Here is an 18,176-nt window from a genome sequence, read left to right on the forward strand (position 1 = left end):
TCGCCCTTGATGGGTGATAGTTTAGTGACCGATGAATGTCCCGGTCGTTCCTCCGGCGTGGCGGTTTTTTCCCGCCATAAACGCCCATCCCCCGCTCCTCGCCTCCGCCATCTTGGCCGGCCACGCGGCTCGGACGGCTTCTTCGGGGCCGCCCTTGAGGTTGGAGACATTAATGCCATGAACGCCCTTAATTTGGGCGACGGCACAAAAGCGGCTAAAGTTAAGCGCCGTTCTTCCCGCGCGGCTCCTTCTCGGAGTTTCGCGCCGGACGCCATTTTGGATGCGCAGCATGTCTCTCCCCCGCTATTGCGAGCGCCGGTTGAGAGTGCGTCTAGGGCTGTTGCCCAGGCTGCGGAAGTGCACAGTCTGGGGGGTTTCTCCCCCGAGTTTGTTTTGCTGCTGCATCAGGCTTTCCTCATGCAAAACGCTGCCCCTGCTCCCTCTTCTGATAAAGAGGTTGAGGTTCCCAGAGGTAAACGCCCTCGGGTTGATTTCCAGGCCTTGGAGGACTTTTGTCTCCTCCGATGTAGATGAGGGCAGCGTGTCTGAGGTCTCCCAACGATCCTTTGCGGATTCCTTGGAGGAGATAGATCCCCGCTCGGATGGAGCGGATGGCCCTTCTGCAGCGCGGCTTTTTAGCCCAGAGGATTTGCCCAACCTGTTGTTACAGGCCATGGACACTTTGAAGATTTCCTCTCCGGAGGACGTCTCTCCCTCAGCCCCTGTTGGCTCTGCCATTATGCTGGGGACGAAGCGCCCGCCTAGAACCTTCCACGTGCATGATGCCATGCACACCTTAATTGCGGCTCAATGGGATGTCCCGGAAACGAGCCTTAAAGTGGCTAGGGCTATGTCCCGCCTCTATCCTTTGGCTGTGAGTGAACGTGAGGCCTATCTGTGGCCTACCGTGGATTCTTTAATCACTGCGGTGACTAAGAAAACGGCGTTGCCGGTGGAAGGTGGCACGGCCCTAAAGGACGCCCAAGACAGAAGATTGGAGGCGGCCTTAAGGTCGTCCTTTGAGGCAGCTGCTTTAAGTTTGCAGGCCTCAGTTTGCGGCTCCTATGTGGCCAGGGCGTGCCGGACTATGGTGCAGCGGGCTTCCCCCTCGGATCATTCCTTGAGGGCTGATTGGCCGGCCCTGGAATCGGGCTTAGCCTATTTGGCAGACTTGCTGTATGATGTCTGGAGAGCCTCAGCTATAGGCATGGCTCAGACAGTCTCTGCGCGGCGGTGGCTTTGGCTGAAACATTGGTCTGCTGACCACGCCTCTAAATCCCGCCTGGCTAGATTGCCTTTTAAAGGCAAGCTGCTCTTTGGGGTCGAGCTGGACAAAATCGTGACCGATCTCGGCACGTCTAAGGGCAAGAAATTACCAGAGGTCAGGGCTCGGGTTAGTACTCGTCCCGATACCTCCAGAGGACGGTTGCAGGAAGCCCATCGGTACCGCCCGGGCAAGTCGGGTTCCTCTGCCCCCTCTTCCTTCAAGAGGAATTTCTCCCCCAAGCAGCATTCCTTTCGCAGAGACCGCCGTCCCGGAGGTGCTCCCTCCGGTCCTCCCCCAGGGTCTCGTACCCAATGACGGGGCCTTGGTCCACGCCCCAGTGCAGATTGGAGGACGGCTGTCCTCGTTTCTGGGCGAGTGGACCACTATAACTTCAGACGCGTGGGTGCTGGAAGTCATCAGAGACGGCTACAAGCTAGAGTTCTGCCAACCCTTAAGAGACGGGTTTGTACTCTCTCCCTGCAAGTCTCCGGTCAAGCTGTGGTAGTGCAGCAGACCTTGGACAACCTGATCCGCCTGGGTGCGGTCGTTCCGGTGCCAAAAAATCAGATTGGCAAGGGACGTTACTCCATTTACTTTGTGGTTCCAAAGAAAGGAGGTTCTGTCCGGCCTATCCTCGACCTCAAAGGGGTCAATCGGGCCTGGAAAGTGAGGCACTTTCGCATGGAGACTCTCCGCTCTGTTATAGCGGCAGTGAAGGCAGGAGAGTTCTTGGCTTCCTTGGTCATCAAGGAAGCGTACCTGCATATTCCCATCTGGCCTCCTCTCCAACGCTTTCTGCGTTTTACAGTCCTGAGACGACACTTCCAGTTCAGAGCCCTCCCTTTCGGGTTGGCTACTGCTCCGCGGACCTTTTCCAAAGTAATGGGGGTCATAGCGGCCTTCCTGCTAAGGGAAGGAGTACAAGTCCATCCTTATCTGGACGACTGGTTGATCCGAGCCCCCTCTTATGCAGAGTGCGGCAAAGCTATGGACCGGGTAGTTGCTCTTTTGAGCTCCCTGGGATGGATCATCAACTGGAAGAAGAGCCAGCTGCGCCCGACTCAGTCCCTGGTGTATCTCGGAGTTCGATTCGACACCCAAGTGGGCAGAGTGTTCCTGCCAGACAATCGGATTGTCAAGCTTCAGGCTCAGGTGGACTAGTTCCTAGTAGCCTCTCCTATTCGGGCTTGGGACTACGTGCAGCTGTTGGGCTCTATGACGGCCACGATGGAAGTAGTGCCCTGGGCCAGGGCTCATATGAGACCACTACAGCTATCTCTGCTGCTGCGCTGGACTCCGATGTCGGAGGATTATGCTGTGCGCCTTCCCGTGGACCCAGCAGTGCGCAAGGCGCTGAGCTGGTGAACGCAGACAGACAAGTTGTCTGCAGGATTGCCTCTGGTGACCCCGGAGTGGATTGTCGTCACGACAGACGCCTCTTTGATGAGCTGGGGAGCCCACTGCTTGGGAAGGACAGCGCAGGGGCTCTAGTCTCCTGCAGAGGCAAGTGGTCTATCAACCTCCTGGAACTCAGAGCCATTCGGTTGGTGTTATTGGAGTTCATCCCGGTACTGGTGTTGAAGCCTGTACGGGTCCTGTCGGACAATGCCACGGCTGTGGCCTATATCAACCGCCAGGGAGGTACCAAGAGCGCCCCTCTAGCCAGGAGGCTATGAGTCTTTGCCAGTGGGCGGAAGCGAACCTGGAGCAGCTTTCAGCGGCCCACATTGCCGGAGTCATGAATGTCAAGGCGGACTTTCTCAGTCGCCATACCTTGGAGCCCGGAGAGTGGCAACTATCTGCTCAGGCGTTCTTGGACATCACGAAGCGCTGGGGCCAGCCGAGCCTAGATCTGATGGCGTCATCGGCCAATGGCCAAGTGCCGCGCTTTTTCAGCAGAGGACGGGACCCTCGATCCCTGGGAGTAGATGCTCTTCTCCAACAGTGGCCGACACAAGAGCTCCTCTATGTGTTCCCGCCCTGGCCCATGTTGGGCAGGGTGCTAGACCGGGTGGCAAAGCATCCCGGCAGGGTAATCCTGGTGGGTCCGGATTGGCCCAGACGTCCCTGGTATGCGGACTTGTTCAGGCTCTCAGTCGACGATCCTCTGCGGCTGTCAGTGGAGCAGGGCCTGTTACATCAGGGTCCCGTGGTGATGGAGGATCCCTCTCCCTTTGGTCTTACGGCCTGGCTATTGAGCGGCAGCGTCTGAGGAAGAAGGGCTTCTCAGACAAGGTCATCGCCACTATGCTGAGAGCGAGGAAGCGCTCTACTTCTACTGCTTACGCCAGGGTTTGGCGTATCTTTGCAGCATGGTGTGAAGCAGGCTCACTTTCTCCCTTCACTGCTCCAATTTCTTCAGTGTTGGCGTTCCTGCAAGAAGGTCTGGAGAAAGGCCTGTCGCTCAGTTCCCTTAAAGTCCAGGTAGCGGCTCTGGCTTGCTTCAGGGGCCGCCTGAAGGGTGCTTCCCTGGCTTCGCAGCCAGATGTGGTGCGCTTTCTCAAGGGAGTTAATCACCTGCGCCCTCCTCTGCACTCAGTGGTGCCTGCGTGGAATCTCAACCTGGTGCTAAGAGCATTGCAGAAGCCGCCTTTGGAACCCTTGTCGAGGGCATCTCTGAAAGACCTGACGTTGAAAGCAGTCTTTTTGGTGGCTATCACTTCAGCCAGAAGAGTTTCCGAGCTCCAGGCGCTCTCATGTCGAGAGCCTTTTCTGCAGTTCACTGAGGCAGGAGTGACTATTCGCACAGTGCCTGCCTTCCTGCCCAAGATTGGTTCTCGCTTCTATGTGAATCAGCAGCTCTGTCTCCCTTCCTTTCGTAGGGAGGACTACCCAGAGGAGTACTCCGCTCTTGAATATCTGGATGTGAGACGAGTCATCATCAGATACTTGGAAGTGACCAATGATTTCCGGAAATCGGATCATCTGTTTGTCCTGTTTGCAGGTCCTCGTAAGGGTCTGCAGGCTGCTAAGCCTACAGTGGCAAGATGGGTCAAGGAAGCCATTGCAGCGGCTTATGTGGCCGCGGGGAAGGTGCCGCCTATCCAGCTGAAGGCTCACTCCACGAGAGCTCAGGCGGCCTCGATGGCAGAGGCCGGTTCCGTCTCCTTGGAAGAGATATGCAAGGCGGCAACGTGGGCTTCGGCTCATACATTCTCCAAGCATTACCGTTTGACTGTGGCTGCTCGGGCGGAGGCCCGGTTTGGAGCTTCAGTGTTGAGGTCAGGGATTTCTATGTCCCGCCCTGGGTGAGTACTGCTTCGGTACATCCCACCAGTCTATGGATTGATCAGCTTGATGATATGGAAGGTAAAATTATGTATAATCATACCTGATAATTTTCTTTCCATTAATCATAGCTGATCAATCCATAGCCCCTCCCAGATATCTGTACTGTTTATATTCTGGTTGAATTTTAGGTTCAAGTTTAGCCTTCAGTTACTTCAGGAGGACTTCGTGTTCAAGTTCTTCTTTCACTTGGATTCTTCAAGAGTTGAGACGAGTTTGTGTTACAGTGAGCTGCTGCATTCCTCTCCCCTCCGTTTTACGGGGCTGGATTGAGACATAAATTCTGCCGGCACTCCCTCCCGCTTCGTGCGGCTGTAGGGCAGCTTTGTACCCCTCCCGCTTCGGCGGTGTTAGGGTCAGTCAGCTCCTCCCGCGGTTGCGGTTGCAGGATAAGCCAGATCCCCCCGCATCGGCGGGTGTGGTGTCCCTCCCCCGCTCCGCGGGGATGAGCTGGACGGATTCCCCTCCCCCACTTGTGTGGGGATGAGCTGGGTTAATTCCCCTCCCCCGTTTCGGCGGTGGTGAGCTGGGCAGAGTGTCCCTTCGTGGGTGTAATTCTCTAAGTGCTGAGTCCTGCGGATGGAGCTTTGATATCGACATACTGAGGAGTTTCCGGCAGCACATGACCACATATAGGGAGGCAAAAGTTTGCTCTCTATCTCCACCTGCTGGTAGATGGACACAACCCACCAGTCTATGGATTGATCAGCTATGATTAATGGAAAGAAAATTATCAGGTATGATTATACATAATTTTACCTTAAACTGCCTGGAACCAGTTTAAAACGCAAGTTGTGGGCTCGTTAGGATTTGTGCATCTGGCTCTCAGTCCCACTATTAACACTTTGGCTTTGCATTTGTTTTGTTTTTTTTTGCTTTTTTTACTAGAATCACAGCAACAAAAAGTGAAACTGCCTGCAAATAAAGTCAACTATTGTGTAAATACAAAACTTTAGTCTTAAATCACAGTGCTGTGGAATTTTCAAAGCCCTCCCTCTATGAACTAGATTTTTATTTGGATTTACAGTTAGGTAACCTGATTAGAGATTACACAATCACCAGTGAACAGAACATAGCCACCTTCAGTTCTTCATGGGTTTATATTCCTTTGATCTTTCATATTTCTGAAGACAGTTGGCTGTAAGTCATTACAAGAAGGTTTGAGACCTAGATATGAATGATCCTGGAACACCATTTACTTGTGATTTAGACATCAATTGATGGATGAAGTGTGACTGGGGGCAGTGCTTTATCCATCCTGTTAGAAAATGGCAAAAGTCCTTACTAAATGCAAAGAGACCCCTGTTGGTTTTTAGGGACTGTTGTGCAGTCATGGCATTGACTGATGAATTACCCTTATTCTTAGACCCTATTTGTGGCCCTTGCTGAGAATGATTCGACTTCTCTGCTGTACGCAACACAAAAGACTGATTGCTACACTTCCACCTACATAAGTACATAAGCATTGCCATACTGGGACAGACCAAAAGTCCATCAAGTTCAGTATTCTGTTTCCAACAGTGGTCAATCCAGGTCACAAGTACCCGGCCTTCTCTGAAGATAAGCAGGATGCATATCCACATTGATAGGTAATGTCATTTATGGATCCCCAACGTGGAGATGCTCCTCAGTGTTCTAATTCTAGAAGCTTTTAGAAGCGTCCTGCCACACATGAATGCACACTCTTACCTACCATCACCATGCAAGATTAATTAGTCTTTTGTTTTCAGAGTGAGGTGACTTCGCTGCTCTGCAGATCTCCCTTCATTACGTTTTGTGATTGCCTTTACCTTGAGACCATTTCTTTCTGTCATGTTAAGTCATGGGGCCAGTCCCTTCTCAGTTTTAGCATCCCAGTTAGGTTTTCCGACACTTTTATGTTTCCTTGTTTTTGCCGTGGGGCCCTAGACCCTTTTGGGCCTTTAGCTGGGACTCATAAGAACATAAGATCTGACCAGTATGGCTAATGGTCCATCTAGCCCAATATCCTGTTTCCAACAGTGGTCAATCCAGGTCACCAGTACCTGGCAGAAACCCAGATGATAGCAACATTTCGTGCTACCAATCCCAGGGCAAACGGTGGCTTCACCATGTCAATTTTTTGTAATCAAGTCATTTTTTTTATTACTTTCAAATGTAATACAATCACAATTGTATAAGGAAAAGCAAGCAAATTATAGGAAAAAAATTCAAGAAAAAAATACCACTCAAAGATAAAAAAAAAAGAATCATACTTGCTATAACAGCTCACAAATTAGAGGGAAGCAAGAACAATATTCCAAAGGAGGTTGGTCTAAAAAAAAAGGAAAATTAACAGCTATATAAGAGTAGACTCAGCTCAAATCACTATTTAGTCCAGTGACTCTATAACTAAGAAGTAGACGACCTAGCAACACTTGCCCTCTTACCCTCCAAAAAGAAAAGAAGTTGAGCTGGATCATAAAATATATACTTAGCATTCTCCAAAGACAAGCAGGCTTCTGTAGTCTCACAAGTGGGTGACGTTGATCCGCATCGTCCGGTCCGGTATTTACCAAAGCAAAATCAGTGCTTTGTGGACCGTGAGCTTAAGTCTGCTCAGGTATTCTTTTTCTGCACAAGGAGAATTTGTTTTTCTTGCCCTCTCCTCATTCACTCGTCTAGAGAGCTATTTTTTTGTGCCTTCTGGAAATCTAATACATTAGCATTTAACTTTCAAAAAGGAGAACAGTGAAAAAAAAAAAACTTAAAGGAGTAGCTGCAAAGGTCCAAAATTTACATCAGGCATGGATGCTGTTCAAAAATACCATCCTGGAAGCCCAAGCCAAATATATTCCATTTATTAAAAAAGGAGGAAGGAAGACCAAACGACAGCCAGCATGGTTAAAAAGTGAGGTGAAGGAAGCTATTAGAGCTAAAAGAAAATCATTCAGAAAATGGAAGAAGGAGCCAACTGAAAATAATAAGAAACAGCATAAGGAATGTCAAGTCAAATGCAAAGCGCTGATAAGGAAGGTACAGAGGGACTTTGAAAAAAAGATTGTGTTGGAGGCAAAAACACATAGTAAAAATTTTTAAAGGTATATTAAAAGCAAGAAGCTGTCAAAAGAATCGATTGGACCGCTAGATGACTGAGGGGTAAAAGGGGCACTCGGGGAAGACAAAGCCATAGCAGAGATTAAATTAATTCTTTGCTTCGGTCTTCACCGAGGAAGATTTGGGAGAGATACCGGTGCCAGAAATGGTATTCAAAGCTGACGAGTCAGAGAAACTATAAACCTGGAGGATGTAATGGCACAAATTGAAGAATAGCAAATCTGGACCAGATTGAATTGAAAAATGAACTTACAGAACTATTGTTAGTAATATATAATTTATCTTTGAAATAGGGTAGCCAATGTAATGCCAATTAAAAAAAAAAAAAAAGGTTCCAGAAGAGATCCGGGAAATTATAGACCAGTGAGCCTGGTGATGCTGGGCAAAATTGTAGAGACTATTATAAAGAACAAAATTACTGAGCATATTCAAAAGCATGGATTAATGAGACAAAGCCAACATGGATTTAGTGAAGGGAAATCTTGCCTCACCAATCTACTACATTTCTTTGAAGGGGTGAACAAACGTGGATAAAGGTGAGCTGGTTGATATTGTGTATCTGGATTTTCAAAAGGCATTTGACAAAGTACCTCATGAAAGACTCCTGAGGAAATTGGAGAGCCATGGGATAGGAGGTAGTGTTCTATTGTGGATTAAAAACTGGTTAAAAGATAGAAAACAGAGAGTAGGGTTAAATGATCAGTATTCTCAATGGAGAAGGGTAGATAATGGAGTCCCCAGGGGTCTGTGCTGGGACTGTTGCTTTTTAACATATTTATAAATGATCTAGAGATGGGAGTAATTAGTGAGGTAATCAAATTGGCTGACAACACAAAGTTATTCAAAGTTGTTAAATCGCGAGAGGATTGTGAAAAATAACAAGAGGACCTTATGAGACTGGGAGACTGGGCACCTAAATCGCAGATGATGATGTTTAATGTGAGTAAGTGCAAAGTGATGCGTGTGGGAAAGAGGAACCTAAATTATAGCTACGTAATGCAAGGTTCCATGTTAGGAGTCACAGACCAGGAAAGGGATCTAGGTGTCATCGTTGATGATACGTTGAAACCCTCTGCTTGGTGTGCGGCAGCAGCTAAGAAAGCAAATAGATTATTATTAGGAAAGGAATAGAAAACAGAAATGAGGACATTATAGTGTCTTTGTATCGTTCCATGTTGCGACCGCACCTCAAATATTGTATTCAGTTCTGGTCACCACATCTCAAAAAAGATATAGTGGAATTAGAAAAGGTGCAGAGAAGGGTGACGAAAATGATAAAGGGAATGGGACGACTTCCCTATGAGGAAAGGCAAAAGCGGCTAGGGCTCTTCAGCTTGGAGAAAAGATGGCTGAGAGGAGATATAATAGAGGTCTATAAAATGAGTGGAGTGGAATGGGTAGACGTGAATCGCTTGTTTACGCTTTCCAAAAATACTAGGACTAGGGGGCATGCAATGAAGCTACAAATTAGTAAATTTAAAACGAATCAGAGAAAATGTTTCTTCACTCAACATGTAATTTAAATTCTGGAATTCATTGCCATAGAATGTGGTAAAAGCAGTTAGCTTATCGGGGTTTAAAAAAGGTTTGGATGGCTTCCTAAAGGAAAAGTTCATAGACCATTATTAAAATGGACTTGGGGAAAATCCACTTCTTATTTCTAGGATAAGCAGCATAAAATGTATTGTACTGTTTTGGGATCTTGCTAGATACTTGTGACCTGGATTGGCCACTGTTGGAAACAGGATGCTGGGCTTGATGGACCTTCAGTCTGTCCCAGTATGGCAATACTTATGTACTTACCGTCATCCCAAAGTAGTTACAAAGTAATCAAATACACAAAAGATACAATTACAATTGCAGCAACATCAATAATTTAAAAATATATTTATCAATATAATAGGTAAACTGCTCATATTTTATTTCTTGTTTAAAAGTACATGGGATAATTCAAAAGAGTGTTTACTCTGCCTTATAAAGATTAGAAAATAGAAATATTCAGTTTTTTATTTTGCCATAGTAAATACCTTATCTACTTATACAATCTTCAACCAAATATTAAACATTGCTATGTATATGAAAAGGATTTTGTGCAACACTGAACTCTCTTGTACTGGTGTTAATCAGGATGGAGTGTAAAGTTCTATTATTTAGTCTTTTAACAGTTCCAGTTAGCTTGATAGGACAGAAGTACTGGAACTGTATCCTTGCAGTATTTTAGCAGCTTAAGGAAGTTATTAGTATGTATGTTACTAATAATAGAGCATTAAAATATCATGTTTGCTCCTTCAGTTCTTAAATTCTCAAATCCAACCCTTCATTTCAATAATTTTTATCTCTTAGTGTCCTCAGTTGTGCACATTACCAAGATTACTGAATGGCAATGGTTCCTGCACACCTTTCTTCATCGGTACACTTTATCCACCCTTTTTTTAAAACTTATTTAGCACTATTCTTCACTTTTCTATTTTTTAATTATCAATACTCATCTTTGAAAAATACATCAAGCTCAGGGGTTGATGTTACTGCCCGACATGCATGTTTCGCCCTTAACAGGGCTGCTTCGAGGACTGCCCCCCTTTGCCGTTTAGCGCCAGCTCTGCTCTACAGTTAAAGGATCTTCCCCTTGCAAAGGGCGAGACATGCATGTCGGGCAGTAACATCAACCCCTGAGCTTGATGTATTTTTCAAAGATGAGTATTGATAATTAAAAAATAGAAAAGTGAAGAATAGTGCTAAATAAGTTTAAAAAAAAGGGTGGATAAAGTGTACCGATGAAGAAAGGTGTGCAGGAACCATTGCCATTCAGTAATCTTGGTAATGTGCACAACTGAGGACACTAAGAGATAAAAATTATTGAAATGAAGGGTTGGATTTGAGAATTTAAGAACTGAGGGACTGTGGGAGCAAACATAATATTTTAATGCGAGTTGTTTGAAGCTCCACAGTGATTATACAGAGAAGGAAGCCATTGTGATTGTTTCGTACAGTAATAATAGAGCTTCATATTATGTTCCATTTTGCAACTCGAGCCATGGGCAAGTTTTCAGGGGAACTTGAATATGAATCTCAAATGTAATGTGTACAAGTGTATCTGGCAGCTGTTCTTTATGCATAATATAGCCTTACAACCTGACTGGTTTGTGGGCCTTGGAAGTGAGCAATTCTGCAGCTAGTAATGAGCCCTTTGGTTTGATTTTTCCTGGCCTGAGTTTTGTACAGGTGATTTGTGGGTTGCATTTGATGTGAGCTCCTTAGACCTTCATATCTTTTAGCTGATTCAATTTATCTGAGATGTATAATTCGTAGAAGGCTCCATTTCGCTAGTTAAAGAATTTTAACTAAAAGCTATTGCTTTTATAGCAGAGCTTCCCGAACTGTGGGTAGGGTTTGGGGTCATAACCTAGGTGGGCTTTCAATAGGTGCATTATTATTCTGTACCTCCAAGGAGTCATACAATCTTATTTGGCCACAATCGTGGGGTCACAGTCACAAAAAGATTGGGAAGCACTGCTTTGTGGGGTTATGTACTTATTTATTTTCTTACTGCATTTTAATTTTTAAAAATGAGAATTACCGTCGTATTTATAAGTTTGGACTAGTGTATTTCTGAATCAGATTATAATTGAAAGACAGAAGCCCTTATTATCTTTGACTTTTATTCCATTTTGCACAGTACATTAAAAAAATTTTTTGGGTGTGTGGGGGGGGGTATTCTAATTTAAAGCTTAAAACTTAAAATCTCACTTTAACCCCCCCCCCCCCCACCAAAAAAAAAGCTCTTTCTGAAGACCTATTTGTCTCGTTGTCCTGTTTCCACCCCCTACAATAAATCTCTTGCTCAGGCCTCTGCTTCATCTTTTTGAAGTTGCTGTCTGGCACCTCTTTCTGACAACTCTGCTGCTGTGTCTTCTGTGTTGCTTCATGGAACTCAGCTAGCCTGAACATTTCTAGTGCAGAGATCTTCCTTTAGAGCAATGCATGCGTAGAAGGAGGTGGCATTCTTCCCCATGATTCTCTTGTACAGTTGTAGGTAATAATCTCTATCAAGGATAGAATAATTATGCTGTAAACCTAAACTCCATTATCTCCAAATTAAGTTCGTATTTAAATAAGGGATGTGGATTTGTAAGTAGTTTTGTGATCAGAACCCTTAGCTGGTCCATGTGTGTTGTCTTATAACATCGTGGTGGGGATGGGGTATTCAAGAGCCAATTCATATAAAAGATCCACGTACAAGGACAGTAGACTTCTATATCAGAAGATGTGGCCAAGTGAGTTGTAAAACTGTTCTTTGCTTCTTTCCTGTGTAAGCAGATTAGATGCTCAGCGCACTGCTGCTGGCGTGGGGGAGATATATAGACGTCCTGGCATTCCTGAGCACTCGCAGCCTTCTGTTCTCTCACTGGTAAGCTTCTCACTAATGAAAACGCTGAGTTCATTGCTATTTATTCATACATTTGCACAGCCCTTTCACAGAACCTCAGTTTATTATTGTGTATCCTGAGAACATTTTGTCATTGAACCTCTTCAAATGATGCTGTATATCTGAGTGAAAAATCTGGGTCCTTGTGTCTCCAGTTGCCAAAGAAGCCTATTTTACTCTTTTAAAGAGTAACTCTGTTGCTTTTCATACCCAGTCACTGTAGCTTTAACAGTATTCTTCATGGGTAGCTGGCATTATGGCCTACTGAATAGTAACTGTAGCAGTGTTTGGGAAAGCTAGTGGAAGAGAGGTAAACTTGGGAATGAACGTTACACCCCTATGATTTCTGTTGAGGGGTTGCAAAAATGATGCTGCAGGTCATGGGCTGGATTCACAATCCATAAATCTTTCATGGGCTGTGAAAGGACGCTCTGGAATGAGGGCGCATGGGTTGAAGGTGAAAGGGAACAGACTCAAGAGCAACCTGAGGGAATACTCCTTCACAGAAAGGGTAGTGAATTCATAGAACAACCTCCCAGTGGATGTGGTGGAGATGAATACTGTAACCCCTTGCATCCGTTATCTTCGGTCCTGTGCCCGATCTGCTGAATGCCTCTGGAGGAAATCTCACACCCATTCTGCGTTCGACACCTAACTCTTACCGTTCAGTAAATCCAGACTGCCCCAATTTGACTGCCCCTTTCTGACTGACTGTTCACTTGTCTCTTAGATTGTAAGCTCCTTGAGCAGGGACTGTCCCTCTATGTCAAATTGTACAGCGCTGCGTAACCCTAGTAGCGCTTTAGAAATGTTAAGTAGTAGTAACTGAATTTGTGAGAGCTTGGGATGGGTACATAGGATCTCTAGGGGAGAGGAAGAGATAGTAGATGGCATGGATGGGCAGACTGGATAGGCCATATGGTCTTTATCTACCTTCATTTTTCTCTGGCTGTGATTGTCTATCTATTAGAATAGTGACCTTTAATCAAAATGCTTGCAAACTTGGATCCTAGCACTGTAGTGTAGTTCACTTTGTCGTAGCTGAGCCACACTGTTATACCCTCAGAATATCTTATTTACGCCAACAGTTAAACATTCACCTTCACTCACAGTTCAGAACAGCTGGCTGTAGGACAAGAAGCCTTAGATTCAGATGGACTATGTAGTAGCTGTCCTTGAAGGATTTGTGGCAGGGCCACTGCAGACATCCCATTTTATGCTGTTTCAGAGCAGTTAGTGATGTATGGATGTCCCAGCAACAGCTGCCTTCCTGGGCCTAACACTTCTCTCTTTCATGCCATTGGATGATAAGCCATTTGTGGTTTTGATGATTGTCCTCTCAGTCAGGAGAGTTGTCATTTTGATCCTTTTTCAATGAATTCTATGATAGCACCACTAGAATTACACACTGCTGTACATAAGCACATAAGAAGTAGCCCATGCTCTGTAGAGCTTAAAATGTAGGCAAGGCACAAAGATGACAAATAAGAAGCTTGAGAAAATAGCTTTCTAGATTTTAACCATGTTGCCTATAATACATATATGATCAAAGTATGACAGGGTTTCAGGCTTGTCCAACCTTTTTCTATCAGGGCCATGTTATAACATTTGGAGATGTGGCAAAATACAACAGTGTTGTCCCCTCCTGAGCCATCACCCTGTCTCTCGCTCTTTCACTCGCTCTCGTTTTCACCCAGTCTACTCACTGTCTCTCGTGTTCTCCTTCTCCAGTCTTCACCCAGTGTTTCCCCTAATCTAGCTTCAGCTGTAGAAGAAACGGCAGGATTCCTGCTTCCCGACTGTGACTTGACTCTCCACGACCAACCCAAACTTCTGGCACTGCAAGCCTCAAACTTACAAAAAACTGAATCACAGCGGGGAAGCAGGAATCTGGCTGTAAGCATCACAAGAATTGCCAAGTTTCTGAGGCCTAGGAAAAAAGCACTGGTTTAAGATATAATAGCAAGTTCAGGAAAGTGGGCTTTTACACTGGGTTTGAATGTGCCCAGTGAAGCAGTATGATGCAGCACCTCAAAGCTGACGCTTTTGATTCTGTTTCATAGTTAATCTGAAAGATTGTACTTTTTAATTTAACAGGAAAAATGTTATGTACGGTGTTTAAACTTTGCATTCATTTTACATTAGGAATGATTAAGATGTTCTGCTAAATTGTACTGCTTTTACAGATTGAAATAAATTACAGTATTGCTAAACCTTTAAAGTACTGCACACAATACACCATTAATTTAATTTATAGGCTGTCATGGAAGCAGGGGGCACCAAGAATTCAATTCTGATGGCGAAGAAAGCACCAACCATGCCTAAACCTCAGTGGCACCCTCCGTGGAAGCTGTGCAGAGTAAGTTCTTGCTCTTGACCAAAAAGAGAGACGGGAGCAGTTTTAATTATTAATTTTGTGTGTGTGTGTGTATCTGACTATTTTGTAAGCCACCTTTGGTTGAACTTTGGCTTAAGGAAGGTGGTTATATAAGCATGACATAACATAAAGAAAGTAGTGTACAGCTCTGGAAACCCACTTCTGTCTGTGAACTCACTCTCTGTAGTCAGCAATGATTTGGTAATGCAATCCAGAGCTTTAGTCAGCAGTTTGATGTGAAACAACTCCCTGGATTTGTGGCAAATCAGGCCAGAATCTGAAGAACCGATACTGGCTTCTCTTTGCTCTTTACTCGTCAGCTTTTAAAGAAGTTGCTGGTAGGAGCAGGAACTAGTGTATAGATGGGTTGGGGAAAAATGTAAATGTAAAACTTCTCCTTGGACATTCCTAGGGGTCCTTACTGTGATGTTCTCTTTAAAGGGACACGGTGTCCTCACATAGACTAATCATCTGTGAAAGTCTTTCTTCTTTGTATTGGTGTTACTTTATGCTCTTACATTGTATTGTAACACAGTCTCCCTTCCACACCTCTCAGCCAGGGGCATTGGTTCAAATCATGAGAATGCTGCTTGACAGAATTGGCCACATAAACATAGGAAATGACTTAGTAATGGTGGAATTTAGACATGCTTTGGACAGACAAAGAGCAGCAATAGGAACAGGGTTGAGAGGTTGGGTAAAAGACATGGAAGGTGATGGAGAGGTCGTAAGACGAGAAGAGATGCTAAGGTGCACTGTGCAGCACCTCACTGCCTCGGCCCCTGGGACTGGAGAGAGGCAGAGGGATGGGTGGGCTTTAGGACAGAGAAAGTTGAAACTTGGGGGTGGGAGGAGATAAGAGGGGCTGGGCCACAGAGGATGAGAATGACGGGGAGGGGAAGCACAGATATCTGGTGAATTTCACTGTGTATCTGCTGTTACTGAATCATCTCATGCTGGCATTGTGCTTACAGTATACACAGATTTAAGAATAGTTAGTAGAAGGGTAACATACTTTTCTGAAAGTGTTTTTTTTAGCACCTGCATACTTTGTCATGTTTCTTCTTGAATATTCAATTATCTGTCTGTTTCAGAAATATTTTAAAAATCAATTTTATAGTTCAGTGAGTTTTTCCTTGGCAAGCAGTTTGTTCCAGTTTAATTACAGTAATGGCTAAAATTTGTTCAAATACTAAAGAATAAGAAGCAGGTAGAATTTTTTTTCAACTACACCATAAACTGAGTGAAACAAACCATATTAAAAATTCAGTAGCTGATAAATAGTTTAGATCAGTGTCTTAACCAGGACTAATTTTTTGGCAGGGCCTGAGGTTAACATGATTGGACATTAGGCAGGGAGGTCTCTTAAATCATCATGGGCAAAAACCTCCTTTCTTCTAAAGGTGTGGCTACTGCTCAAAATGCTTCAACAAGTGAACCGTCTATATACTTAATCAATGGATCATGCACTTATCTTTTTTGCTCAACAGTCTATTAGACACCTTCCACGGCCCGACTTTGGCCTAAGTTTCGAATCCTTCATCAGGGTCCGTGGTGTTGGAGTTGAAGAGATCACGGAGCACCCTATCTTGAAAGTCAGACACAACGGCCCATGATGATTTAAGAGACCTCCCTAATATTGGTTTACCAATGACGGAGTGTTCCCTTATAATGTGAGGCTTTTTCTCCTCCATTTAACAATTATTATGCTACATCAGGAATGTTTATGGATATTTTATAAAGCTATATGAGTTATTATTACACAAATATCCTTTTAAGCTCTCTTTTTGAGATTTAGATTTGTGGACATTAGGCAGCACAGATATTTATGGTGACCTTCATTTGCCTATGCTTCTTCTGATAACTGGGTGGGCCATCATCTTCGTTCAGAAAAAAAAAGTTCTAAGTTTAATCAGAGCTTTCTAGGTTATTTGGGTACCTGACACTTAGTATAAATTCTGAAAGAAATTAGGCCCAAACAAGACTAACATTGGTGAGTGAAGTGTCAGAAGCAAATTTGTTCCACTTATCCAAGCTCACTGTGCCCAAATAATAGAAAGAACTAACTCCACAACAAAGTATTATAAAAATAGGGCAATTATTTTATTTACAGGAGCAGCAAAGATAATATTCAGAGAAGGCAAGAATAAAGACACAGGGAGTCTTAGCATTGAAATAACTGTCACAAATCCCTGACTAGACCCTGAAGTAAGACTCACTCTGACCCGCGGCATATATGTAAAGGAACATGGCACACATACAACCTGATGCAGACCCCTAACTGGCAGCTTGTTCCTCAGGTGATCAGGCAGGTCCCACACAGCAGGTCTGCTCCTCAGACGGGATGTAGACATGGCAGCCCTTGTCTCTGATAAGAGCCCCTTTTTATACAGAAATCATGGGCAGCAGCTGTACTAGTGACGCACATTGTGGCCTTCTGAATGATGCACACATAATGAGCTAACTTGGGAGAAGTTAAGGTTAAGCAATAGGAGTCAAGGGAGCAAAGGGTTTGAGTATAGAGGATGATCAAAGAAGAGAGATAAGGTTTACCTGTATGCAGTATCTTATGTGTAAGAAAAAGATTTTGAACTGAGTAGTAAAGTAGTAAACTTAAAATGAATCGGAGAAAATATTTCTTCACTCAACGTGTTATTAAACTCTGGAATTGGAAACAATGCTGGACTTGATGGACCTTCGGTCTGTCCCAGTACAGCAATACCTATGGTATTTTATAGGGAGTCAGTGAAGCTGCATAAGTAGAGGGGTAATGTGATCTGACCGCCTAGCATTAAAGAGCAGTTGTGCAGCCGTATTTTGTAAGGTTTGTAAATGGCACAGTTGAGATCAGGGTAGGCCGTTGTAGACAGTGTTATTACAATAATCTATTGTGGTATGACAAAAGCATGGGTCATTGTACAGAGGGATGAAAGATCCAAGCAGTGGGCAATGGATCAGAGATGACACAGCCAATAAAAACCTGACCTATTCATTTGAGAAATTTGCTTATCAAATGAGACTACTGTTGATGATATTTAGATGGTGAAACAAGTCAACTGGTGGAATAGGAATATCAAACAAGAAAGGTATTGGCGAAAGTTTCAAGTATAATCCTGTAATCCAGCAAATAGTAGTTTTTGATAGATTGAGAACACATCTGTGAGATAAGAGCCATTCAGAAACCAGAGAAAGGCATTTTGAAGAGTAGTTAAATGGTGACTTATTAGACATGGGAAAGATTATGAGGATATCGTCTGCATAGATAAAGAACCGGATGTTAAATATCTTGTAGTAAAGGTTTAAGTGGGTTAATGTTAAATAATAAGGGCGTTGAGGAACTCCACAGCAAAGAGGTGATACAGAAACAGGTGTATGAACAGAGTAGGAATGATTAGTGAGAAATGATGTGAACCATGCGAGCGTAGTATTTTCTTACCCTTTATCTTGTAAGAAGAAAAGTGATCAATGAAGTCTAAGGCTGTGGAAAGATCAAACACCAAAAGAGCGGTGCTGCTCCCCAAGTTTGGATAAGCGAGGCGGTGGTCTAGCTGTTGTTTTTAAATCTTTCTGTAACTACTACTTTTGTTTCTGCAGATTTGGAATATGTGATTTGTTCCTTACAAAATGATTCACCTTCTATGCCTCTAGGTATTCTATTTATGTACCGTCCTCCGGGCTATTGGGCAAAAGTAACATCCTTACAAATGGAAGTAATTCTTCAAGTTCTTGGTCAGTTTTTCTTG

At 44.3% G+C, this 18,176-nt stretch overlaps 1 protein-coding gene across 1 annotated transcript in view; it reads left to right on the forward strand.

Annotated features, from left to right (window-relative positions):
* The window catches only part of PLRG1 (pleiotropic regulator 1), a 71,789-nt gene that overhangs the window by 19,079 nt on the left and 34,534 nt on the right, over positions 1–18,176 (forward strand). The window contains exons 6-7 of the mRNA XM_030191624.1: positions 11,948–12,038; positions 14,314–14,415. Of these exons, the coding sequence (XP_030047484.1) occupies positions 11,948–12,038; positions 14,314–14,415 (193 nt within the window). The remainder of the gene's footprint in view (positions 1–11,947; positions 12,039–14,313; positions 14,416–18,176) is intronic.

This window comes from Microcaecilia unicolor, chromosome 2 (assembly GCF_901765095.1).
Source record: "Microcaecilia unicolor chromosome 2, aMicUni1.1, whole genome shotgun sequence".
NCBI lineage: Eukaryota > Metazoa > Chordata > Amphibia > Gymnophiona > Siphonopidae > Microcaecilia > Microcaecilia unicolor.